Genomic DNA, 27,177 nt, shown 5'->3' with positions numbered 1-27,177 from the left:
TTGTAATAATATAGCCTTTCTCTCTCTCAGGGCTAGCTTTTATGTTCATTTCTTGACATGTTTCTTTTCTCAGTGTCCAAGTACTCAGTCCCAAGAATTTATGGGGAAGCTTAGCCTCCTTCCCCACATTGCTTAGAATATGCTGGTGGTGTTCTCATCTGTCTCCTGCCGTCGCTCCTCCCTCAGCCATTCAGATTTCTCATTCTTGTGGGATTGTAAATGGGTAACACTTCCCTCTTCACTCTTGGGTCCATCCTCAGCTTGAAAGGCAACTACAACATCCATTCTTCATGAACTGCCGGAGGCAGAATTTCCCAGTGGTGTCTGGCTCCCTCTTTCACAGCCCTGCTCAGGCTTCCCCCCCTTGTCACTGGTCCCCTCGCAAGGCTTTCAGCCTGTCTGGTTCTCTCCTAGTTCAGGGAACACCTCGCCCTTAAACCCTCTGGCAAGTTTTGATAAAATTGGTTTCCTTGGATAAAAGTTGGCAGTGAAGTGGCAATTTGTAAGTGGCCAGTGATTTCTCCCCTCCTCCCCAGATTTCTTTTTACCTTTCTTTATTATTGTTCTAAGCAGAGCAGTGTTTACATGATAATCAATTCATCTTGGAATATTGACCTCACATATGTTACATAGAAACTTGCAACTGGTGTCTGAAAAGAAAAACTATATTTATCTTGTACAAATACAGTTTTTAAAGCATTTTTTGGTTTGTTTCCATTTCTTAATAAACACTTTGAAGAGGGCTTTTTATTTACTCCGAAACATTTCAAGACTGCTCCAGGGGAGAGAGAGCTCTTAGTTCTCTTTAGTGGGGAGCGGGCGCGGTGAAAGGGAGAGGTTTAGTCCCGAGATGAGTGTAACCACAGAGCTGCATATACGACTTTCTAAGTCTGGGCACTTCTACTAAAAGTATTACATTTAGTGTTAAGCTCACACTGCGTTACTTTGTCCAAGAGACACAGGATTCTTAAAGCCATAATTATGCCTTTTCTCTCATCAAATGATGAGTATACTGGCCTCTTGCCCTTGATGCCAATATCCAACTAACCTGTCTAGTAGAAAGTAAGTTTGACATCATCCCAGACTTCAGCCTTGCTGAGAACTCATCCCAAAAGACTGGGTTGTCTGTCACATCCAGTCCCAGCAGCACACAGGAGCCAGTGTTATGGACATTCTAGAGCTGATTATTAAGTAGGAACTTTTTGTAAGATGGTGGTTTAACTTCTGGTAACTTGAAATTGGCCACAATGTGAGTATTTCCACCATGGGAATTGGCAGAAGCTGCCCATCAGGTCATTTTTCAGAGCGTTCTTTCACTACAGCACCCCACTGCCCAGCCCCACATAACGGAAAGGAGTGTCACAGAAACCCTGTCTGTGCTCTTTCACAGTTGTCATGTCTATTTCCTATGAAGTACAAAACTTGAGGCTGGTCACTGAACTTATGGTTGAAGGTATTTTACTTCTGCCAAGGGGCGTATCACTCACCCTGTGCTGATCTGCTGCACTGACATCTCCCAAGTTGTCAGATGGCTCAGTTCTTGTGGGTGGGAGAGGTTAGGGCATCTCTGTACCTGGAGAAATCTGAATTTCTGCTCTGAATCTATGAAATGGAATCCAAACCCCTAGTGGTTACCCTAACCACGTGAATCCTCCTAGGGTCTTCTGAGGGGGCTTCTTTGAAGGGGAGAGAGCAATGGCAGCTTTAGGGAGATAATCACTCCCAAGACAGAGTGCAGACCTGACTTTCAGTTCAGGGTTCTCACGGCCAGAGCCCCTAGAATCAGTCTTTTCTCTGCCATTGCCCACTGGTATTTGGCAGTCTTCCAAGTGATGGTTGGAATCATTTAAAAAAAAAACCAGACCAAAAGAAAGAAACCCAAACAACTTGTAAATCAGTGCCAATTAAAAATGGAAGCTTCTGTTCTGAGACTAAGCTGTCATTCTTAATTCCCTATTTCATCCATGCTGTCATCCTTGTTGATCCTTCTGGAGTAGGTACCTTGCCCCATGGTATGGTTTGAGAGGCTATTTCACCCCTGGCCTCCTGGCTTCCTTAGATTGAGATTCCACCATATTTTCTGTGTCTGAGATCTCCATTGGGTGCTCACTGGGCACCCATCTTGTGGTCATTTGCATCACGATGTCCTTACAGAACCGCGCTCTGCCACCAGACGCGGTGCTTGCAGACCTCTGTACTTATCTAAGAACCTGGCGTGGTTTCCCCACCTTGGGAAGGTTTCCCCACCCTGGCTGGAAGCTCCAGATAATCTTTCTCAGGTAAGAAAAATTGCTTCATATTCATCAGAGGCCAGGGATCTTGGTTTGTTTTTCCAAAGCCCATGGCTTCCTCTCCTGTTACTCTGGTGCCTCTGAGACCCCCCCCTCCCCCCCGCCCCCCCCCCACAGGTGGACTGGCCCACGTGGTAGGAAGCCTTGTCAGAAGTCATCCTTTGGCAGCTTTGATGCCATTTCCCTGTAACCACTGTGTGTGTGTTTTGACCGAAGCTCCAGCTCTTTTATTTGGTTTTGGTTGGAACAATGGACCCCTGTGCCAGCCCCATAGAAGCCCACACACTCACCAGAGTCAAGGAGAACGTTGAGTTTTTTAATATCACAGTGAAACCTTTGTGTTTTCACTGAGAATGTGTCTTTATTAACCAGAATACACTCAGTATTTCTAAACAAAGTGCATGTTCCCGTGTATATTGCAAACCCCCCCCCGCCCGTTTCAGGCCATTTCCATTATAAACATGTACTCTTCAAAAGCAATTTTTTTTCTTCTGATTTAAATATGCTTGTTTCTAGAAATAAGCACTTTAAAAAAAAATGCAAAGTGGTGTATATGCTCTAGTAGTTCTAACTGCATAAGCACTCACTTCCTCCCAGCATGCAAATAGCCAGCATGTTTCTTGGTGTGGAAATAGCGTGTTTTAAAACACCCGCACACTTTCAGAGGGTAAAGATGGCTGAGGGGAGGTCACACCTTTGAAGAGTCCCATGCTGCAGCTGGGTGGCTTGTTATATTTTCTTTCTGAGATTTCCAAAAATACGACTTTTTTTTCTGTCTCAGTGATTTTTTAAAAAAATTCTAATTGTAAAATATACATAACAGAATTTACGATCTTAAGCATTTTTAAGTGTACAATGAGTGCATTAAGCACGTTCATGTTGCTGTGTAGCCATCACCACCATCCGGCTCCAGAACTTTTTCCTCTTCCCAAATGGAGACTGTCCCCATCAAACACTAACTCCGTTCTCCCCTCCCCCAGCCCCTGGCACCCGCCACCTGCTTTCTGTCTCTGAATCTCACTACTCTAGGGACCGCATATAATGGGGACAGTATGTCCTTCTGTGACTGGTTTATTCCACTCAGTATAATATGCTCAAGGTTTATCCATGTCATAGCATGTTTCAAAATTTCTTTCCTTTTTAAGGCTGAATAATATTCCATTACATGCATATACCGCATTTTGTTTATCCATTCATCCATCAGTGGATGCTTATGTTGCTTCCACTCAATGATTTTTAAATAGATTTATTTTAGAAAAGTTTTAGAGTTACAGAATAATTGCCAGGGTGATACAGAGCGTTCCCATATATCCCACACCCAGCTTCCCCTGTTATTAACATCTTATATGGTACATTTGGCATAATGAATAAATCACTGTCAACACAATATTATTAACTGAAGTCCATCTTCAATGACTTTTTATTTTTTTAATTCTCTTTAGGGTCATAGCACTTAAAAAGAAAAATTGTACTTGGCTTTAAATCTGAAATAATCAAATCCCTGTCCTATCTCTTTACAAAATTTTAGGATGATCCCTTCAAAAATAAAGCCTTGTTATTTAGCAACAACGTCCAGGAATTGCATCCAGATCCTTTCCAGGCAGAAGACCCCTTCAAATCCGACCCATTTAAAGGAGCTGATCCCTTCAAAGGTATCTCACTTGGCTCCCGCTCTCTCGCTGAAAGGCTGTTGAGTCTGTGCCATTTAGGGTCGTTCAGTGACTAAACTATTTGGGAGACTGCACCGTCAGAAATGGAGGAGGAAAGGAGTTCCCTGCCTCATGGGCTGACCGAGAGCGCTGGGGCGCTGGGGTGTGGTGGGAGGCGCTCGTGGCTGCTCGGCCCTGAGGCTCCCGCCCTTCAGGTCCACCCACCAGTGGGTGGCTCATTCTTCGTCACTCCACTTGAAGGATTAGTAAGATAATCAGGTGCAGTCATGATAATGAAATGACCTAGCAAACGACACAGACCCCCCCCACGTAAACCTACGGTCTTGACTGGTGGCTTTACCCAGAGCCACGAGTGAGTCAAAAAATAAAGAATTTCTAGTAACAAGATTTCCTAAGTTTCTTCTCTTTTTTGGCAGGGTTGGGGGGTTGCAAAACAGTATTTCCAGAAAGGCTATCTGTACATTTCTGAGAACAATGCTGAGGCAGGGAGTGGCAACGGGAGCCTTTCTGATTTGGAGCAAAGCACCCTAGGTCGCAGGGTGAAGTGGGCAGCTCCTGAGGCTCAGCTGTACCGCGCTGGCCCTGGCTGCAGGGTCGACCATGGTTGAGGACTGAGGTAGCGCCGGGCCCCCGGTTCTTGAGGCTGGAGGGATATGTGCGTGGGAAGCATGAGATGCAGGAGTGACATGGCACGGAAGGAGAAGAGTGAATCCTGGCTTACACGTTTTCTCTTGACTCTGGCCCGTTTTAAGCAGCCAAAAGTACGTTTCATTTCATGTTAAACGTCCTACCTACGGAAAACTGCTGCAGCCATGGCCTTTCCTCCTCCCCCAATTTGATACTCCAGGGTCATTTTTACCATTGAGCTAAGTGTTCTTCTCTCTAATTTAGGTGACCCGTTCCAGAGCGACCCCTTTGCAGAACAGCAGACAGCTTCCACAGGTAAAAAGCCTTTGTCACAAGACGTGTTTCGTAGACTCATCCTCAGAACAGTCCCATTCCTAGTGCAAGTTGAGGGCAATGGAAAACACCTTCCAGTCTCCTCCACTAGGGCCCCTCCATGTGGCAGCAGGGAGGTTCATTTTTGAAGGAACTGGCAGTAACTGTGTCCCTCCTTTTCACAGTTTGGTGTCCTTGTCGCTAGTCTCCCAACAAGTAGAAAAGGAGCTCCGGGTGGGAGCCAGAAGATGCACATAGCAACTTGGTCACTTGTGCCCGCTTGTGTCACCTGTGGCAGCTTCAAGGGTCCCGTGTAGTACCCGCACGTTGGGGGGTCTGCTGTCCGCACACCCCAAGAGTGGCAGCAACATGGATGGGGAAGGACGACCATCACATGGCATGAAAGCCTGACGTCCCATTCCCTCCCGGTGACAGTGGCTTTCCCCCTCTCCAGTCTCCATGCCCACATCCCGCATTTGAGGGGAGTGAGCACACATGGTGGTTGTCGTGTTGGGATCACTCTATTTTCTTTATTTTTTTGCTGAGGTAAAATTCACATAACACGTAATTAACAATTTTAAAGTGAATAATTCACTGGCATAATTTAGTACATTCCCAGTGTTCGTCAGCTACCACCTCTGCCTAATTCCCAAATATTCTCATCACCTAAAAGGGAGACCTTGTCCCCATTAGCAGCCACTCCCCATTTTCTCTCCCCCAGGCCTGGCAACCACTAATCTGCTTTTCTGTTTCTGTGCATTTGTCCACATTGTTTGGTTTTATTACTTTTAAAATTGGCTTTATTGAGTAGTATAATTTATACACAACAAAGTTCACCAATTTTAACTGTGTAGTGAGATGAGTTTTGACAAATGAATGTAATTGTGTAGGATGGTGAACATTTTTATCATCCTGAAAGGTTCCCTGGTACCACCCACCTCCAACCCCCCAGGTCCCCATCAACCACTGACCTGCTCTCCGTCACTGTGGTTTTTAGCTTTTCTAGAATTTCATCTAAATGGCATCAGGCAGCTATGTGTTCTTTCATATTTAGCTTCTTTCACTAAACATAATATTTATTCATGGCGCATTCTTTTCCTCACTTTCCAAAACATTTTCTAGATCCATTTGGAGGAGATCCTTTCAAAGAAAGTGACCCGTTCAGTGGCTCTGGCCCTGACGACTTCTTTAAGAAACAAACAAAGAACGACCCGTTTACCTCAGACCCATTCACGAAAAACCCCTCCTTATCTTCAAAGGTGAGTGACACAGGAAGGCAGCGGTGCTGCCTGCGTGCGCGCTGTCCCTGCCCATGTGTGAAGGCGGCCTGTCCTTATTTTCCCCTCTGGGCTGCGTCAGGACTCCATCATTTGCACTGTGCTTGCTAAGCCTGACGACTGTGGGCCGTGTGAGGCCCGGGGGTTCTCCAGCAGCTCTGTCACGGGCCAGCTCTCATTCCTGGGTGGCCAGGTGACTGTTCCTGTGGGTCCCTGCGAGGATCGCCCCGTGAGGCAGGTTGTCACATCCACTGGTCCAGGGAGTCCGAGTCAGGAGGCAGCTGTGTCTCAAACAGCATTCATTTGTCTTGTCCCTTTCTGTGCCCCTTTACTTCAGCTCAGGCCTGCCTCCTGGGACCTTTGCTTTGTCCCCTGCCCCTGCTGCTGCACAGTCTCCCAGCAAAGACAGAGCAGAACCAAGGACCACACACTTCCACGCACCATCCTAGTCTCCACCTGACCGCCTCTGCTGTCTTTCCAGTGTACAGCGCTGATAGTGACATTGGGGTCAGGCTGCCTCAGTGGGTCCCGGTCACAGCAGGGGAAAGTCCGAACCTGCAGCCTGGCTACACTTACGTGTGAGGCAAATGTGTACCCCCCGCCCCCACCCCCCACCAACCCCAGCATCTAATAAACTATGTGTTTTGCACAATATTAGGTCCAATAGACTGGGTTAAATTGATGTCAACTAGGATTTAAAAAGCAAAAGTGACTTTTTGTGATTGAATAGAGAATTTCTGTGACGATGCCCGGATGGTTTGTAGCCTCCCTTAGTGTTCTAGGCCGCATCTCTGCGCCCACCTTACACATTCCCTTGTCTTCTCTGTGGACCTGTCAGTCTGCAGCACCAGACCCAGAGTTCCTTGAAGGCAGAGTTCACTTGTAACAGTTCTGTCTATACGACCTCTTGTGGGAGCCCCTTTTTATTCAATTTTGTTACCTTTTCCACAAACCAGCTGTTGGCTTTGTTAATTTTATGCTTGTTTTCTGTTTCACTGATTTTTGCTCTTTATTATTTCCTTCCTACTGTGCTTTTCTATTTCTGACATCTTAAGATCTATCCTTAGGTCATTGATTTTGGACCTTTTCTAATGTGTTTAAAGCTACACACCTCTAAGCACTACTTTAGCTTGCATTCCACACGTTATGGTATGTTGTATCTTCATTGTTATTCAGCTCTAGATATTTTCGAGCTTCCCTTGTGTTTTCTGTGTTGAACCACAGGTTATTTTAAGTACATTGTTTTGTTTCCAGATACTTGGTTTGTTTTCTTTATGTATCTTATAATATTGATTTCTAATTAATATGTTTGTTATTAGAGAACATATTTGTATGTTTTCAGTTCTTTTAAATTTATCGAGACTTGTTTTATGGTCTGTGTTGGTGAACAAACATACTGCACACAATTAGGAAGAATGTCTGCAGTTATTGGGTGTCATGGTCTGTAAATGTCCATTAGTTCAAAGTGGTTGATAGTCTTGTTCAGGATATATATATATATATATGAAAATTTTTTTTTCTTCATATATTTTTGAGGCTCTGTCAGGTGCCTATACAGGTATGATTGTTGTCTGATGCAGTCGCTTTTTTATCATTTCTCATAAAGGGTTTCTTTTTTTCCTCTGACTGTATCCTTGTCTTGAAATCTATTTTATCACACATTTCAGGTAGCCACTTTATCCTCCTTTTGCTTACTGTTTGCATCATATATATTTTCTCGTTCATTTACCTTCAACTTACTTGGTGTTCATTTATATATGAAGGATGCCTTTTGAGTTGAGTATGTAGTCAGGGCTTGCTTTTCTATCCAGCCTGTAAATCTCCACCTTCTAAATGGAAGGTCTAGTTCCTTAACATTTAATATAATTATTCATATGGTTGGATTTAAATCTAGTATTTTATTATTTGCTTGCTTTTAATCCTCTTTGTTTTGTACCTCTATTCCCCCTTTCCTACCTTCTTTTGGATTATTTGAGTATTTTCTAGAATTTAATTTTCTTGTATATGTGAGCCTTTTAACTATACCTCTTCATTATTTTTTAGAAGTTGCTTTAGGAATTAACCATATAAACTCTTAATTTTTCATAGGCTACTTGGAGTTAATATAGCAATTAATGTAAAATGTGGAAAACTTGCAATCATATGGGTTCATTTATCCACCTCCCCTCAACTAGTAGCATCTGTAGCAGCTATAACATATAGCTGTCATATGAATGTAAAGCATCTAAATATGTTATAAACTCCATAAGACAGTGTTACAACTTTTGCTTTTATCTATTTTATGTGTTTTAAAGAAACTTCAAAAAGGAAAAAAGTGGTCTTGTCTTTTTGCCTATAGATTTACCATTTCTAACACTCTTCATTCCTTTCTCAAGATCTGTTTTTTTTCTCCACTGTCATTTTCCTTTAGCCAGAAGAACTTCCCTTGGCATTTCTTGTAATACAGGCCTACTTTGTTGACATTCTGGAAGGGTCTTTGTGTCCGACAGATTAGTATTTTTTCCTGTTGGTGCTCTTTGGATGGTGTTCCACTGCCGCCTGGTCTTCATGGTCTTTGGTGAAAGGTCATCGGTATTTCTGATAGTTGTTCCCCTATAAGAAATGTGTTGTTTTCTCTGGCTGCTTTAAAGAGCCTCTCTTTATCTTTGCTTTTCATTAATTTGACCATGAAGTCTCTGGATGTGGTTTTCTTTGTATGTATGTTGTCTGGGATTTGCTGAGGTTTTTATATATATAAATTATGCCTTTCACCAAATTTGGCAAGTTTTCAGCCATTATTTCTTTGAATATTTTGTTTTTCTACCCTATTCTCTCTTTCCTTTGTGGATTTGTGGTTACACATTAGACCTTTTGCTAATGTTCCCACAAGTTCCTAAAGCCCTGTTTTCTTTTCGTTTTTTCTTTTTTCTTCAGATTGGGAGTTTTTGCTGATCTATCTTTAACTGCACTCACTTTTTTCTCTACCATTTGTTGTTCAGCTAACCTAGTAAGGTTATTTCAGATATTATACTTTCCTGTTTTAGAATTTTCATTTGTTTCATTTAGTTTCTGTTTCTCTGCCAAGATCTCTCTTATCTTTTTTATTCAAGCGTATTTTTCTTTATCTCATTGAGCACAGTTATTGCTGCTTCATAATTGTCCTCTGAGAATTACAACATCTGGGTCATCTTGGGGTTAGCTCTACTAATTGTCTTTTCCCTTGAGAATTGGCCCTGTTTTTCTGGTTCTTATATGTCGAATCATTTGGAAATGTATCCTGTGCATCATGGGTGCTCTGTTGTGGACACTGGATTCTGTTACATTCCACCAAAGAGCATGAGTAGTTTTGTTTCAGTAGGCCATTAACTTATTGAAACTCACACTTCAAACTCTCCCTCTCTTATTTGTGGTTCCATTCCTCTGGTCTTAGCTGTAGACTGATCTCAGTCTGCAGGGGTCAGCCTGAGACTTGGGCAGAGCTGATCATGGAATTTGAGGCTTCCATGCTCTTCGTTTCCTTTCTGGATCCCTGTCCCTTCTCCATGGGCGTGGTTGTCCTAGGCCTCCTCTGGTCTTCAGGCCAGAACGATGACTTTTTTTTTTTAATTGAAGTTTTAGCCTCCTGATACCTTCAGACTATAGCTGTCAAAATGGAAAACTCAACCTCATACAGTACGTGGTTCTACTTATTACATTTGTAAATTGTTCACAGATCAACTGTAGTCTCCATCTGTGGTTGAGATTGGCATATGTGAAAAGCAGACTGTGTTCATGTGCTGATTTTCCACAGTGTGGGTGGGTGGGTCAGTGTCCCTAACACTTACGTTGTATAAAGGTCAACTACTATTTTTTTCTGCCAAGTTTTAGTTTTCCTCCAAAGCCTTCCTGCTTTGGTTCACTTCCTCAGCCTTCAGGTTGTTGTTGTTGTTCTTGTTGTTTATTTTGGTCAGAGTTTATAGGTGTTATCTGCAGGAGGGGGTCAGTCTGTTGGGGTTTTACTCTGCCAGGGTTAGTTTTAATGGTTTTATCCTCCCCAAGGCCCAGCACCAGATACAGTGCATGTAGATGTCAAGAAAATTTGAATGAACGGGCAGTGTAACAAAAAAAAACTGCTTTTCACTCTTCCTCTCTCCTTTTACTCAGCTCGACCCCTTTGAATCCAGTGATCCTTTTTCATCCTCCAGTGTCTCCTCAAAAGGATCAGGTGAGCTTGATGGCTTATTTTCCTTCTGACTCTCCCTAGACTGTGGAAGGAGCCCACCCACTTAATGATTTCATTTCCAGAATTGGTGTGTCCTCAGTGTTTATGTCATTAGTCAGTGATCCCCAGACCCTTGCCTGAGGCAGTTCAAGCAGAGCCCCCTCCCCTCCCCCACCAGCTACTCATCTTCCCAAGTAAGTGCTGGCATCTTTCTGGAAAGGAAGCTCAGCAGTAGGAATTAATTCAGTAGTAACACCAACATTATTAGTTCGTCTTTACTCATTCCTCTGTATAAATCTTTGGTTTGCACCTTGGAATTTTTTTTTGTAAGAGTATCCAAAGTTTGATCAAGGGTACTGGCTAGCACATCAAGGGAGGGGAGCAGTTGCAGACTCCCCCTTGCTTTTGAGAATAGGCTCCACCTGGTGCTGGTGCCTCGCCTGGCAGCTTGCTTGTTGGTTACAGACTTAGATATCTGGGCACGGGGGTTACTCTAGGCAGATCGTCCCACCAAAGAGAAAAAGCTCAACAAAAACCTCTGCCTACAGGTGACTGCCACCATATCAATCACTTGGGTGGTGGGTTACTGTCAGATGACTCCTTTTCTCCCTCCTACCACCCCTCCTGAACCAGTGGGACAGCAGACACCATCCCTTCCAGATGCATGACCCCAAAAAACAAATGTGTGACCTCCTGAGTCTCCTGCTTCCTGGGCTGTTGAGTACCGAAGTCGACACTTGCCCTTCACCCTAGGAGGCGTGTCCTGGGATGCCCTGTAACTCTGCCTCTGTTGGTGATGCTTGCAGGTCCCTTTGGAACTTTAGACCCTTTCGGAAGTGGGTCCTTCAATAGTGCTGAGGGCTTTGCCGACTTCAGCCAGATGTCCAAGGTAAAGCCCCTCCCATGGAGCACCCGTGCCTCTGCCAGGGTCCTGGTGCCTCTTGTTGTGGTCTTGTGATGGCTGCCAGGCGGAGTTGTTAATGCCACACATGTATTTCCTTCAGAGTCTGTACAGTCAGACTCTGAAATGTACCCTCACATGAGGCCATGAGTCAGCGGACAGAGTCTAGAGAGTGCCTATGACTGTGATCAGACCCATTTCCCTTCTTCTGAGCTAAACTGCCCGAATCCTCAACTGGGGGCCATAAGCTGGCAGTCAGGAGGTGTCTGGAAAAAGTGGGCTGAGTGTCTGGAGCTGCTTCTTGGATAGAACCACAGAAGGGTTTTGAAAGTGAGAGCTCAGTGAATAAATCCACGGGTAAAAGTAAACTGTTCAAGAAAGACGACATTCATGCCATTGGCAGGCTGGACATTGTATCTGTGCAGCTGTAGGTACGTTAACTGACTATGGCTGTACCCACGATGGTATCAGAGTGCTGCCGAGAGGAGCGTGGGGGAGAGCGGTGGTTAGACCTGAATCTTTTAATGTAGCAAGGAATCAGGAGGTTATGTTCAAAATGGACAGATCCAGGAACAACAGTAGAAGCCCATGATTAATGAAGTAAATTCCAGAAGAAACTGCTAAGAAGTCAAAAATGTTGGCCTTGGCAAATGGGAAAGGCAAGAGGCTGAGGGTCTTCTGTTCTTTTTATAACCTTCAGAAAGTCCCCTGGTTTTAACTATGAGCATGTGTTTCTCTGATAAGAATTAAGGAAAGCATTAGGCGGGCTCAGCCTTGGCCTTTGGCCCTGAATCCCCTGTCTGTCACCCATGTGTGTTCTCCTGCTCGGTGGCCCCCAGGCAGGTGAGGAGGCTGGATCTCTCTAAGATAAAAAGCCTCATGCAGCACAGCCCACAGCCACAGAGCAGCAGAACCCTGCTTTCTTCATTCATTCTTCCTGCTCCTGCCAAGGTGCCATTGGTCCCTGGGTCGGGGGGATGGTCACAAGTGGGTTCGTCCTAGCTGGGGAAGGCTCGCGGCCGCATGGTGCAGAGGGGCCGAGGGAGGGCGCCCCTGGAGGATGTGGGAGCCGTGTACCCGCAGTGAGGAGCACCCCGCTCATCCCCGCCAGTACCCCCACCACGCCAGCTCCTCGGGGCGTCCTGCTTGTTTGCTCCATGTTCATTCGGCCCTAGGAGCACACAGTTGTCCGTGCGCTGAGCGCTTGTGGTTAGCAATGTGTGATTGTGGTATGTAGCTTCCGAGAAGCTACACTTAAGATTCTGTTTAGATTTTCAAAGAAGCGCGCGAGCACAACTGTCAAGGTAGCAAATTCAGCTTCTGGAAAAGGCAGAGCTGTGTGCCCATCGCTGCTGCTAGAGGGAGCCCAGAGGCTCTGGTATTGCAGCCTTTCTTCCTCCAGTGCCTGGAGGGAGCGGGCCCTCCATCCTTGACATGGAAACACTGTGGCCCTGACGTTGGGATGTTGTCGGGATTGGCCAGAAGGCACCCAGGTGTGAGAATGTCCCTCACATTTGCCTGTTGCTCAGTGGCTGTGACATGTGCCTGCACTCCTCGAGTGGAGCTGTGTGCCCTCAGCATCCATCCCGGCTTAGCGACGGGAAACCATCTTCTGAAATCAGAAAACCTGCCACATGGTGGCAGCCATTCCCAAGGATGGGTATGCGTTGGCTCTCAGGCTGTCACAGTGGGTTGTTTCCCTGCCGGAGGCTTGCCCCAGAGGCAGAGGGAGTGAGAGCCAGCAGTGGCCTGTAGGACAAGGATGCGTGCGAGAGGGATGCCCCTGTTGCGAGAAGCGTCTGAGGAGAGGCTGTGTGGACTCTGAGGGCCAAGGCAGGAAGACCAGCCTCGGGGTCCCATGGCAGGAATGGCCGCCCCTCCCTCCTCCGGGCAGACTCTGCAGAGACCCCAGAGGCAGGGAATTCAAACCCGGGCCCTTTGGTCTCTCTTCTCGTTCCAACTCTAACCTAAAGTTGCACTTTCCCTCTTGAAAGTCCGGTTTCCCTCTCCTTGTTCTCGTGTCCCTATCAGGCTGCACACACACGTGCACTTAATGACTCCGCAGCCAGCGCCCCTTCCTGTTGGCAGCGCTGTGGGATGGAGTTGGATGGGGCCATGGAAAATCTGTCTCCAGTCCCCCCATTGTTTTGTTTCCACGATCCCATCCGCTCCTGATCTTGTGCCACTGGTCCTTCTGAATACCAAGCCCTAACCTTGTAGGTTTGTGTTTGCCTTTTGGTTCTCTTTCTGTTTTTCAAGAACATCATGTATATAAATAAAATGCTGAGGGAAATGAAAGTAAAGTGACAAGAGGTGGTTTGGGTTTTTTTTTTTTTTTTTTGGCTTGTTTTTTTACATCGCTAGCTTTTCCCCATCTGAGCAGGGTTGTCCACCCTCCTTGGCCGAAGGAAAGGGGCAGCCAGTGATGTGACTCCGGTCAATTCCTTTGGGAGCTTCTTCGGGCTTACATTCCTAGCTGAGGTCCCCCCAACCCAAAGAGATTTTTCTAGACACTATCGAGCCTATGTTACCCTGCTTTCAAAACAGATTCCCCAAATAGACTTCAGGGAACATCTGAGAATAAAAACAAAACCCTAGGTTAATTATTTCACTCCTCTCCCCTGCAGAAAGATCATGTCTGAAATACTTGGGTGGTTGTTAACCTGTTTTCAGTTTTTCTTTCTTTTTTTTTAAACTAGGTGTTTCTATTTAGAGCTTTTATTCCTCCAAATACATTTTTTAGAGCTGCTTTTCTCATAGTAGCTTTCTGTCTTTTTTTTTTTTTTTTTTTTTTTTGAGCATACTTCACTGCGGGTCAGCCCAGAGAGCCCCTACTGGGTTTACTGAAACCCTTCTAAAAATAGCGACTTTCCCTGAAGTCACAGCCAGAGGAGGAGCAATCAGGTTCCAAAGGAGGCTTCTTGGGAAATTTGAAGTTGTGAAAATTGGGATTCGGAAATGACACAGGCTTGTTGGTGTTAGAAGTGATATAACTCGCTGTGTGGGCGTACCGGCCGTTTACGGTTGGAGCCCTTTCCCACTGGAGCAGGCCTCCCGGCTCTGCGTGTTTAACCCGAAGAAGGAGCGGAGAGTCAGCCTGGCCGGGAGGGTCATTGCAGCGCTCGGGCCAAGTGGGCGAGGGGGCTCTGCACTTCGAGATGGGGGGTGGTCTGGCCGGGTGTCCCTTTGCGTCCCTTCCCCAGAGCTGATACATTGCCAGTACTCGGGATCAGGAATGGGGTCCACTTGGGGGCCTCAGGGCCCATCGTGCTACCTCTCTGCTTGGAAAATGTTCTTGATTCCCGCCTGCCTATCCCAGGTTGTGGTGGAATTGTGTGAGTCCCAGGCCTGGGGCGTGTCCTGTGACTGACAGGCAGAAGCACCAGTGTTCCTTCTGTCTCCGTCTCCTTTGCCCCTACCCCATTGTTCTTTCCCAGACAACAGACCTTAAATCACCTGTTTTAAAGCTAAGCTTTAAATCATCACTGCACCCTAGTCCTTGTGCTGCCTCCCCAGGAAACACTGTGTGGCTGACAGAGAGCAGCAGACAAAGTGTCAGCAGCTGGTGAGCTGTTTGCAGATACCGTGGCATCTAAAAGAATTCTCATCACATCTGCATCTTTGGCATGATAATAACCACGCTGTCTTTGTGCTGGTTTTGTCTGAGAGCCAGCTGAAGTGATGTACACATGACCTCGTGTTCTGGCCACAGCCCTATGAGCTAGGGGCTGTCATTATTGTCATCTTCACAGACAAGGTGACTGAGGCACTGAGGCTGTAGGCAGGTGGCAGGGCTGGGCTTCTAGACCCCGCCCCTGACCACCGTGCTCTGCAGCGTGTCCAGGTAGACATTCTGGAAACTCGAGCAGCACATTTTGCCGAGAGACTCCCTGACTTTTGTATAAAAGAACAAGTGCCCGTAGAGCCGGGGAGAAGGGCGCGGCAGCTGTGGAGGAGGCCCGTCCTTGCCCTGCCACAGCCCTGGCGGCCCCGCTCCCTCGGACCTAGGGTGGTCTTGGTGGAGAAAGGAACCTGGAGGAGTTGCAGATCCCCGTCTTCCTCAGGGCCTTGTGCCCACTGACTGCTTGGCCTGCTCCGCCTCTTGCCCCTGTCCACATGTGTGTCCTTCACAGGCCTGAGGACAGGGACCCTCTGCCCAGAATGTGGCCTGAGACCTACCGTGGCGGGGGCAGGCGCCGTGGCCCAGGAGGCGGACATCGCGGGTTCCCACCCTGACTCCACCACTGAGGAGCCATGGACTGGCAGGCCACATCTTCTCTCTCTGCCTCAGTTTCCCTGTTTATCAAACAGAAGTGTTGCCCGTAGGACTCTCTCCCAAGGTCATTGGGAAGATGATGTGAGATCAACACAGAGTCAGCATTTCCTACGCAGGTGGCATCAGAATGTTGGGAGTGGGAACCAGGGTGTCTAGTGCGGTCAGCCGAGTGTGCAGAAGCCTCTCCCCAACCCGAGACTCATGCCTATGTCTAGATGCCAGAGACGGAGGAGGCTGAGTCCTCATCCCTGTGACTGGGCCCTGGAGGAGGGGCAGCTGCACAGCACACAGTGACTACAGGCAGGCCCATCTCCCTACTCCTCCAGTGACTTGTCGGGTCCAGCTTCTCTGAGCGAGTCCCACCAGTGTACTTTGGTTCCTGCTTTGTTTTGTGGCCCTAGGCCTGCCCTGCTGGAGGGAGAATTAAAGTTGCCCCTCCCATCTCCTGCTGTGCGTAGCCCACCCTGCTCTTTGAGGAGCCTGTTAGTGGTTTTCCTTGTTTCCACTAATTCCTTTTGTTTCTACTCCAGTAATCCGTCCTCATCAGGGGGATATTTTCCAAGACCCCCAGTGGATGCCTGAAACCATGCAGAGTACTGAACCCTATAGATCCTGTGTTTGTTCCTATAAATACATACGTTTTCACTTGAAGGAAGTACTTTACAGCTTCTCCCTGTCATATCCTAATTGCCAGCATCACTACTCTTGCACTTTGTGGCCATGGTCAAGTAAAATAAAGTTGACTTGAGCACAAGCACTGTGATGCAGCGACAGTAGACCTGGTCACCGAGACAGCCACTAAGTGACTAACGGACTGGCAGGGAGCACCTGCAGTGTGGAGACGCTAGACGGAGGGATGAGTCACACTACTCAGAACGGTGCGCAATTTAAAACTTAGGAATGGTTTCTTTCTGGAATTTTCCATTTAATATTTTCAGACTGCAGTTGACCAGGGGCGACAGACTGTGGAAAGGAAACAGAAGCTATGTATCCCCTTGCTCTACTTTTTTCTAGTTATTTTCTATTTTAGTAGAAGTGGCCCCCCACACCCGTAAAAAGTGACCTTCGCCTTTGGGGCGCCCGTCATGAGGCCTGAGCCGGCCTGTCTGCGTCCTTCCATCTGTCAGTGCAGGTGTGTTGCACCCGGCGCTCTGCTAGTGCTCGAGGTGGAGGTGGGCGGAGGTGGTCGCTGCCGCTGTGGGCTCGGCCAACAGGCATCTTCCCCGTGGCCTTGCTCACTCGCAGCAGGTGCAGAGAAGAGGAGGGGGATTCAAGCCTGTCCTCCAGGCTCCCCAGTTAGGTGGGATGGGGCTGGAAACCTGTTAGCGTGGTGTGCTGATGTGAGTCCTGTAGGACATCTACAGACGCAGCTGGCGGGGAGAGCTCTGGGGCGGCAGTGAGGTCCAGCCAGTCTCCGAGGAAGCAGAAGGGCTCTGGTGAACTGGGTGGGCTGAGCTCCCCAGTCAGAGACCCTGTGTACCCAGGGGCCTGGAGATGGGGCCCAAGGAGCTCCAGGGACCAGGGAGTCTCAGGAGGGATGGAAGGAGGGTCAGCAGGGACGGAGCCAAGGAATTAGGTGGTGGGGATGGGATAAAGAGGGCTCGGAGGTTGCCTGTGGGCGCTGAGGCAATACAGTGCTGCCTACTTCCTGTATACCTGTTATCTCTACTCATCTACCTACCTGCTCACCTACATGTCATCTCCCCTACCTACCTGCCCCACTACCTGACACCCTTACCTGCCTGCCTACCTGTCATTACAACCTACCTGTCATCTTGATTTAAATATGCCTACCTCCTACCTACCTGTCATCTTCCCACTCACGCACCCACTCATCTTCCATGCGTAGGTCTTTTGCTGGGGATATGAGGTCCGATTTGGGTTTGAGACAGCGGGATGGTTTGCTGGTGAGAGCAGGGCTGGCAGAGACTGGGGATGGTCCAGGCCAGAGGTGACAAGAGCCCCATAGAGGCGCCTTGGCCCTGCTGACGGGTGGGGGTGGGCTAGGTATTCAAGGGTGAACTGGTGTGCTCTGACGCTTGCCTGGAGCTGCCTGTCACTGAATGAAGCCAGTGAAAATGGGGCACATCTCTGAGGCACGAGGCCCAGGGGACCCTGGAGTCAGGAAAGATGTGCCCACGCAGGTAGAACAATGTGTGTGTCAGGGAGCACCTTCCTATAACACGAACCTGTAGGGGGACAGGGCTGCTCCCACCTGCTCTGTGTTCTTGCTGGCATTCCCCTCACAGGCCAGGGGACCTCGGCTATTGAGGGTGGAGCAAAGTGAGGGCTTGTGAGAGACCCCAGGTCCTAGCGGGGACTGAGCTGCACAACTCCAAGGGTGGGGGCCTCTCCAGGCTCTCGGTACGCAAGTGCTGGCTCAGTGAACGTCCGCTGCTCCTTGTTAACAGTTATTTTTGCCTCTCTTTCATGTCCTTTCTTACAGCCCCCACCTTCTGGTCCTTTCACCTCCTCCTTTGGAGGGGCAGGATTCTCCGATGACCCCTTTAAAAGTAAACAGGACACTCCCGCTCTGCCTCCGAAGAAACCTGCTCCTCCACGGCCTAAACCGCCCAGCGGTCAGTACGCTTTCTTCTCTCGCCGCCGCCCACCCACCCACCGTTGTAGGACGGTGGGGGGTCTGAGGGCCCCTTTGTTCACCAGCCCAGAGTAGAGCTTTGCTGTGAGGTTTGCACAAGGAACAAGAGGGTCTCCCCTCAGCCCAGTCGCCTCAGTCCACTCGTGGTGTGTGCTTAAAGCATGCCTCCCACCCCATCCTTTGGGCCAGGTTCTGTTCAGGGCCGGGGATGGTCTTCCAAAGGCCCAGGGCACGCCTCAGTGCCAGCAGACATGCCGCACAGCCCCTGGCTGAGCATGTGGTTGGGGCTCTGCGGTCCCTCTGGCCTCTTCACCCCACCGAGCTTTTCCCGAGTTGGCTTAGGGTGGCCCAAGGGTGAGGACAGCAGCTGAGCCTGCCCCCTTGATCCAGCGTCTCCAGACTGGTTCAGGACTTGGGGTGGGGCATCAGGGGTGAGGGGGTCTTCCCTGGCTGCGCTTGACAGGAGAGGAGGCTGGATGCTCCCCCACCCCCGCTCCAGCATCTCACTCGGTGGCTCCCAGCAGGGGATTTCCTGCAGACCCCACCTTTCCCTGCTGTGGCTAGTGCTGCAGTTTCACTCAGCGTTGGCCCTGGTTCCCTCTGAGGATTCTGGAGACTTAAGTCGTGTGTGGGGTCTCTATGTGATAGTCATAGACCCACAGGCCAGGTACCAGACTTGAAAGCTGCCGAAGGACTCACTGCAGCTTCCCAGTCCCTTTATCCACCCGCTCCGATGTTCTCAGTGCCCTGACTGGCTCCTGTCTTCGTTCACGGGTCATCAGGCAAAGCCTCACCCGCACTGTCTGCGGTCGTGGGCACTCCCTTGGTCGCACCTCCTGTTCCTTCTCCTTCCCTCCTGAGCCTGCGCCTTCCCTTCATTCTGCCCCAGCGGCTCTGCTCTGTGTCGTCATTGCAGGTTCCCGAGTCTGTCATTACACGTGGTCATTGTTCCAAGGCTGGCCAGTCTTCCCACCTGAGATACACTGGGCAGGAGAGACAGGCAGAGGACGAGTTACTTTCAGAACGCTGCCTTTCCCCTTCTGCCCTCAGGGGGCCGAGGGGCGCCCTCAGGAGGCCAGCGCCTGCCACAGAGCCGCTTGCCCTGCCTGCGGCTGAGTCGTGAGAGGAGGTTTGACCCTGGGCCCAGTGGATTTATAGCAGGTTTTCTGTGAGCCGTGAGCAGAAACAGATGCATAAAGAGATCACTTCTATCAGCCATACATCAAAGGCCTTTACTGTAAAACGGGAGACAAGAACAAAAACAACAGAGGAATTCCCTCCCACCTGTGAGAGGCTGCGTGCACCTTAGGCAAAGGCAGCAGCTCCTCGGGGACTCTATCTGCTGGAGGAATCGCCTCGAGTCGCCTCACTCCACCTCAGATAGGAGCCAGAGCGTGTGCGCATATGTACACACACACACACACACCTCTCTCACACATACACAGGCCCAAATGCAGGCACATGCTTGCACATGCGTGCGCATGTTCACATCCCACTTGCACACATAGGCGTACACTCATGTGCATATGCCCACGTGCATCTACCCATGCATGCATCCTCACAGCGCTTGCACACACCGGCATGCGTGCCACACACGTGCACACCCCCAGAGCACCGCAGTAGTTGTTGGGCCTCGAAGAGGAGCTGCCACCCTCCCCTGCTGGCACGTGCAGAGCTTCATTCTCAGGGCTCCTTGGAAACTCTCACCCCAGCCTCCTCCCTTTCCCTGCATTAGTGCTGGCTCTGCCTTGAACTTGCCCGCACTGTCCCTTCCCTTGGGTCTCCGTCCGCGAGCCTACCCGCCCCATTTTGACTTCTTTTCCCCACGTGCCGTGGAGCCCAGGGGCGTGGTGAGCTCCTTGGCACTGGTTTCAGAGCTCGGGCTCTTTAGAGAGCTGTCCGTGCCTTGGGAGGTTTGGGCTGGTGTCCCAGGGTCTTAGGCTGCCTTTGTTTGTGGCTTTGGGCTGCCACACCTGTGCTCTGCCTTGGCCTGTAAGGTGCCCCGGGTATCCTGTTCACATGGACAGACCTTTAGGAAGCATTCACACGACTGTCACCTCTCCAGACCCTAGCAAGACCCGACCCGCAAGTGAGTCAGGGCAAGCATTGTGATACCCTTTATTTACTGTGAGAGGAAAAGGACATGACAGAGGTCACATGGGCCACCCAAAGTCATGCATCGAGGTGGAAGCAAGGCCATCCCTGGACCTGCTGACCTACCCCCACCTGGGCCTCCCGCCCCCACAGACAGCTGTAACGAGAATCTCACTGTGCGGTTCGAGGTGCTCTGGAAAACTGTCAACTCGTGTGCAGTGTTTAACCTGTGACCGGCCATGGTGAATCTGCATAGACCTAAATGTCTTGTCTGATTCCCTTACCTAGAAGCGATGGCTGAACAGAAAAACTCTGCACTATATTCACTCCTCGGTGGTAGGTACATTCTGTGTGCTGGCTGTCATTTGAGCACTTCCAGTGGTGTTTTGCTGTGATTGCATACTAACCTCTAACACTAGCTCCGGAACTCGACGTCAACCCAGCAGTTGACTTTCTTATGAGCTGCATTTTGGGGAAAACATTTGGCAACTTGGGGATGCAGAAGAAGGCATCTGCCCCGGCTGCTTCTCTGGTCGAGGGCGTTGAGTCTCGACAGCATGTTGCGTGGAGCAAGGCCACTTAAGGCAGGAGCAGCCTGGTATTCACCCGGCTTTAGCGGGTTGGGCAGCAGGTGAGTGAAAGCAGAAGCCCCGCTCAGAGCGTCCATCGTGAAAACACCAGGCACTCCTCGTGTTCTCCTGGTTGCTTAGGGTGGGAGGCGGCCAAGAGTATGTCTGTTGGGGTCTTTTTTTGGTTTTTTGTTTTTAAAGAAAAATAGAATCCAACAGGTCGAAAGTAAGGGAAAGCAATGTGCTTTTCTGCTCCTCTCTCTGACCTGACCCTTTCTTGCTTTGAGAGGCCACGTGGCCAACATGAGGAGGTGGCTGCCTTCACCGGGGAATGTGGTGCGATCACACTCAAGGGCCTTCCTGACATGTGGCGGGGAGGGGGAGGCGATCCTGGCCTGGGTCAGCAGGGAGGCGGGGAGGCGGGCACCCTGCTCCTGGGGGCCCTACGGCCCTGGTGGTTGAGCTGTGATCCTGTGGACACAGGCAGAGTAGACAGTCTATAGACTGCCCAGTGATAGTGGTTTTTCTTACAAAGCAAACACGCACTTTCATACCTGCACTCACAGAAACCAAGGTGACGGGACATGCTTTTCCAAAATCTCACTACCCTGCATGTGACACGGGTCTGAGGTTGCCACTTTCCCTCCTAGGGCTTGTTTGTCCCGGGCACAGAGGAGGCACAGAGGTTTCTAGAGCCTGCCAGGCTTCTGTACCTGGAGTTGGTGCCACGTGTGAAGCCAGGACAGGCGAATCTGATGCCGTTCCCCTTGGCCGCTGAGCTGCCTGTGTCACTAGGACCCAGGGAGCCGGCTGGGTCAGGCAGCTTTCTGGGCAGATGTTTGGGGGGAAGGCCTGGGTTCGGGTTCCAGCTCTGCTGCTCAGCACCCTGAGGGGCTCCGGGCAAGCGTCAACCTTGCTGGACCTCCGTTTTCCTGCCTGAGCACAGGAGCAGCTCTGGCCCAGCAAGTGCCCGTGCGGGTGGAGTGCTGGCACAGGGATCACCCACAGCGTGATGCGTGTGACATGGACCCTGGGGTGCAGGACCAGGATGTGGGATCCCCCTTCTGTAGGTTCCTTTTCCTGGGAAAGATGGGAAATGGGCTCTGTGTGCACAGGGTTTATTAGAGATCCTCTCTCCCCACCAGGCTGCAGTTCAGCAGACCGTTTTGCAGTTGAATAAAGTTGGAGTGTGGTTTGCTGAACTACAAAGAGGGCTCCAGGGGCCTCTCTGGCAAAGCAAAGCATTGCCGCTTGTCCAGGACCAAGTGCACGTTTGGGCCTGAGTCGTGCATGTGTGTTTTGTGTGCACTGGAGGCTGCAGTGTTCACATTCTGGGGTAACTGGTTTTTTGTTCTTTTTAGCCTGATTGAAGTTTGACGTGCGATAAATACACGTATTTAGGTGTCAGCCTGCACAGTCATGATGGGGGACGCTCCACCTGGGAGCCTCGCCAGAGTTCCCAGGAGAGAGCTCTGGTGTCATACTCGTGTGACTGGAGCAGCCCACGGTGGGCCATCCACCGTCAACCCCAAATCCTCAATTCTCTCTTGACCCCAGCCAGAAAGTACATGCTTGGGGACCATCACGTCACCCTCTGGGGCTCTCACAGGGCTTTGGCACTGAATTCTGTGTGCCTGGAGGTCTTTTCTAGAAAGGTGTGTCAAGCTGTTGAGTAACTAGCAGGTGTCTGTTTGGGGTCGAGAGAAATGGTTTCTTCCAGGCAGATGCAAATCAGACACCTCCGAAACCTGTCGGTTGGAGTCTGTGCACACACCTCTCCAGGTAAACAGTGTGTATTTTCTGCAACGGGTAGAGATCGAGATCAGTCAGAACTCACTGCTGAAGAGTTTCTAGGTAAAAGTTGTTGATTTGCAAAGGGAGAAACAGATTTTTTTTCAAGTGCAGGAAATGGCTGTGTGGGTGTCAGTGATTGGGCCTCCTGCCGCACAGCGACAGATAGTGGGACCCTGTGCCCGGCCCCACCCTGCCACTTCCTGCAAGTGCAGCCCGGCTTGCGGTTCCTGCAGCACCCGCTGACACCAGCTAGCATGCCTTCACCGCTAACCAGCCAGTCACCTTTAACCTCTCCACAATTTAATTGGCCTTTTATTACTGCTAATGGCCTTTTCACCCCCAGAATAAAACCATGCACACACACTTACGAAGTCTTTTTGCCCCTTTCCCACGTCCCATAATCCTTGTGATGAACACAGGCAAACAAGATACTATTTAACCTGCGTCCTGTGTGATTCAAATAATTCTCAAAAAAAAAAAAAAAAAAGAAAATCATTTCTCCCCTAGAACATGAGTCCACACGGGGGTGATTGGCTGGGGGTTCTTTCTTTGGGATAGTTTTCTGGTTGCCCCCCCACCCTTGGGCCAGCCGGCCAGCCCGGTGGTGACCTTGACAGTCCGGGGGAGCTGCCACGCAGGAGGACGTGGTCGTGGCGGAAGCCCCGAGTTCCTGACCGGCGCCAGCCGGGTGTGTGCTTTGCTCCCTCCGCACGTTCTGAGAGGCCAGGCTGAGGCAGAAACCAGGGTGGTCGTCCACACACGTGGGTCCCGACCTCATGTTTATCACACAAGATCCATTTTTAAAATGGCTTCTCCAGTTGAGCCGTGCGGTTAGCACCTCAGCCTTGAACTTAACTACTTTAATTCCGTTCCCACGATGATTTCAAAGTGATAATCAGTGGGTACATATAAAGTTCTAGAATGGGACAAGGGTTCACTGCCAGCTCGCGAAGCTGGGACAGTTTCAGCGCTGTTGGCCAGCCGTTGGAGCCACCTTTCCTGCCCACTAGCAGGGTGTGTGCCAGGCTGGCTGTGACCCCTGCGAGCAAGTGCTCAGGAGCTGGCAGGACCCTGCTTACAGCAGAGAGAGAAACGGCATTTTACTCTCAGCCTCTTAACAAGTTAAAATGCCTGGAGATGGGTGGTTCTTTGGGTGAATTTCTGTTTTGCAAAGTTGGCTGAGTTTGAAAATAGAAGCATTTGCCTATCTTAGCACACACCCACCCTCCTGCACCCAGAAGGGCAGATTGAGTGGGAGTCAAGTGACACAGTAGTCACCTGTTGTTCAGTGTGGTGCCAATGCCCAGGCTTGGGGTCCTGGAGCACAGAAGTCAGGATGCGGCTGGCTCAGCCTGCCAGGATCCTGGCGGAGGGGTGTAGGGTGGGGCGCAGAGAGCCTGAACCCTCATCCTGTGTCTGAGCGTGGGGATGAACCGGCAGGAGCCACTGCCCTGCCCCGGACCTCTCCCCAACCACTGTGGGGCGTGTGGACCTGCCGCGAGTCCTCGCCCAGCTTCTTGGTCCCACGTACAGCGAGGTGAGGGGCCAGGAAGGCACTCCCTGTGCTGCTCCTGCTTTTATCGGCGGAGTGAATGTGGTTGCTCATTTCTCCTCATTTTTCTCACACCAAAAACACTGAGTAAATCCCCTTCCGTCCACCCCTGTCAACTGAAAACCAGCACATGTGTGATTGATTTGGGGGGAGATGGTCATAAAGAGAGTGGGAGCTGGGGGTCCCGCATTCTGCTACAGGCGCGCGGGGCTCCCGAGCTGTCCCCCACAGCGGGAGGAAGTTCCTGATGGGCTCTTTACTTTGCCCCGCAGCGCACACACGCCTTCCTACTGCTTCCAGACCCGCCGCATGGCACCCTGGTGACTTTCTTAAATGTGGGCACGGCGCCTCTGTGCCCAGGCAGAAGTGGTGTTCTGGCAGCATCAGCATTCCTCTGCAGGGCGGAACAAAGGCAGTGCAGACCCAGGACCCCGCCACCTGGTGCAGCTAGTGTCTCCCCATGTCCCCGAGGCACCCGCGGCCCCAGAGGGTGCAGGCAGGCCCGCAGAGTGTGTCGAAGGTGCATATCAAAGAGCAAATGTGATATTTCAAAAAGCAGAACTGTGACACCTGCAGTCTGTGTTCTTTTTGTTGTGAAGACAGTTGGGATTTGTAAATTAATTTGTGAATCACCTAGCCCCCTCCCCATTTTTGCTACAGAACTAATGTATCCCATGCCAGATTTCTTATAAATAAATATCATAGTAGCCTTTCCTGGAAACCTCAAAAACTGTACTTCTCACTCCAAAGGATATTTGTCTTTGGAGGAACCGGAATGCGCAGCTACTTTGCCCCGTTTTTCCCTTTCCCTCGACACCGGTGACCCCATGCCCACCAGGCTTCTCACCCAGTGAGATTTCCATGACCTCTGACCACCCCAAACGCCTCCCAGAGGATGGAAAACACCAGTTGTGGGGGAGCCCGGTAGATAATAATAAATATTTGTTCAGCTTTTCTCAACAATTCAGAACCAAACCTCATCCTGTTCCCTTCAATGCATTAAGCAGATTTTCTTAAAATTCGGTAAATATTTTTAGTGGAAAATCTCAATGCTCTGATGGTGGGACCTCAGATTTTATCTGCAGGGCTGTGCTACTTGGCACGACTTTGATCTGCCGCGCGCCTTCTCCTCGAATGTGCAGCAGCGAGCGCAGGGCTCTCTCTGCAGGACTCCTCACCTGCAGGCCGGCGGGGGTCCTCGCGCCCGCGCCCTCTGCGGCCCCCGCCCCAGAACCAGAGGCCGCACGCGTGCATGTGGGTGAAAAGCAGTCTGTGTCAGTAAAAGGTTCTCAAGGGGTCATGAATTGGAAGGGTGCTCTGGACAGCCTGGCTCTCTTTCTGCCCCGTCTCCCCAGCCCGCCTGTTTTGCTGGGGCGGTGGGGGGGACAGGGAGGGCCCAGGGGACGAGGAGCGCCCCTCCCCGGCCGCGGCGCCCTGTGTGGAGGGCCTCTGAGAAGCCTGGCGGTTGTGTGGGCGTCCCTTGTTGTACAGGACGAGTGACAGTTTTGTGAGGATCCCCTGGAGGATGGGTGACAGCCGTGTGGGAGTCCCGGCTTAGGGAGGGTGTGTGGCCGTTGTGTGGTGTCCCGTGTGTGTAGGGTGAGTGATGGTGGAGTGGACGTCCCACACTGGGATAAATGGCAGTTGTGAGAACGTCCTGTGTTGTGTAGGGTGATAGCTAAGGTGGGGCAGCTGTCCTGACCACAAACCTTTGTTTTTTATTTTTTTATTTCGTTCTGTTGTTTTTGTATTTATCTCTCATCTACAGAACACCATATTTCAACTCCAGTCCTGAGTTTTGTAAATAGAACCCAGCAAGCATCTCGTTGGAATGAATATACTCGTTCACACTTACGTGTATTTTTGATATTTTTAATGATCAGATTTGTTGAGACCCTAAATCATCCAAAACCTCTCAGTCTCCTCCTAAGTTAAGAGTTTTGAAACAGAGGCTATGCCTTCTTTCCGTGTTCTCAGCGCTCACACTTTTTGAAGTTTGGTGGGGGCGTGTGTGTTTGTGCTCCGTTGTTTTTCCATGCGCCGGCTCTCGGGGACCCTCCTGGCCAGGGTTTCCTGAAAAGCATGTTGGGAAAAGCAGAACCACGAGTTTCGCTGCCAACAGCTCATTCTGAAGTCACTGCGCTGGTCCCGGCCACTTGGCCGATCCTGGCTCCTGGGGCTCTCTGGCCTGGAGAAGTTAAGAAATAGAAGAATTAAAGGCATTTCTATCAGGGTGGAGCCGGCCACCAAGTTTTTTTTTTTTAACAGCACACACACTGTGGTAAACCATTGAGTTCATATTGTTTTTGCTGAAAGCAGTCCTGTGTGCGGTTTCGGTGCACCGCTTGGGTAACTGTTGAAACTGCTGCGGTTTGAAATAAGCCCTATTTTGCCTTCTCTTCAATCTTGCGTCCTTCTCCTCTCGTTAATGAGAATTACTCTGAGCACTGGAGAACCGCCGTGGACGCCAGGTCTACAGCCTGCAGACCCCGGGGGTCTCTCTTTCGTTTGACTTTGGTCACCGCCCTCTGCCCCTCTGAGGGGCTGATTGTTCCCTGGGCAGAAATCTAGGAATGTAGCACCAAACCATGCATGGCCGGCATCATCCTGGTTAGCTTTTATACCAACTTTTAAAAGATTTTTGTTCTTTTCTCTGAAACATGCCTCAGTCATGACCCTTCCTTGTGATACCTGGCACCATGAAAAGGCATAATAAAACTATGTAGTGAGTTTTCTTGGGGACATGGTAACAAATTAAAGTTACTCTGTCACGTTTGAGGTAAGCTACACCTCAGAAAATCGGAAAAACGATTAAGGAGTTAGCAGAAGTGGTTACGTAAAAGCAGGAACTAGACCCAGAATTGTTTTAAAAGTGCAGCTGCTAAAAATAGTGGGGTGCAGAGAGGGCAGTTTGGGCTCAGGGTTGTCGTGGCGTGTGTCCCCCACAGAAAGCCTCTGGTCACATGTAGGGTGTCAACCGCACAGCGAATACTCCTGATTTTGCAAGTGTTATGTACAATAATAATTCATCCTCA

At 49.9% G+C, this 27,177-nt stretch overlaps 1 protein-coding gene across 1 annotated transcript in view; it reads left to right on the top strand.

Moving 5' to 3' along the window:
- The window catches only part of EPS15L1 (epidermal growth factor receptor pathway substrate 15 like 1), a 92,312-nt gene that overhangs the window by 56,145 nt on the left and 8,990 nt on the right, over nt 1-27,177 (top strand). Inside the window, exons 18-24 of the mRNA XM_054578847.1 lie at nt 3,820-3,943; nt 4,853-4,903; nt 6,023-6,159; nt 10,300-10,360; nt 11,164-11,246; nt 17,981-18,113; nt 20,516-20,563. Coding sequence (XP_054434822.1) covers nt 3,820-3,943; nt 4,853-4,903; nt 6,023-6,159; nt 10,300-10,360; nt 11,164-11,246; nt 17,981-18,113; nt 20,516-20,563 — 637 coding nt within the window. The remainder of the gene's footprint in view (nt 1-3,819; nt 3,944-4,852; nt 4,904-6,022; nt 6,160-10,299; nt 10,361-11,163; nt 11,247-17,980; nt 18,114-20,515; nt 20,564-27,177) is intronic.

This window comes from Pteronotus mesoamericanus, unplaced genomic scaffold (assembly GCF_021234165.1).
Source record: "Pteronotus mesoamericanus isolate MK-2021 breed Mesoamerican mustached bat unplaced genomic scaffold, CSHL_Meso_final contig_502, whole genome shotgun sequence".
Lineage (NCBI taxonomy): Eukaryota > Metazoa > Chordata > Mammalia > Chiroptera > Mormoopidae > Pteronotus > Pteronotus mesoamericanus.
The sequence above is the reverse complement of the archived record's forward strand: the minus strand, read 5'-3'. Positions and strand labels throughout refer to the sequence as shown.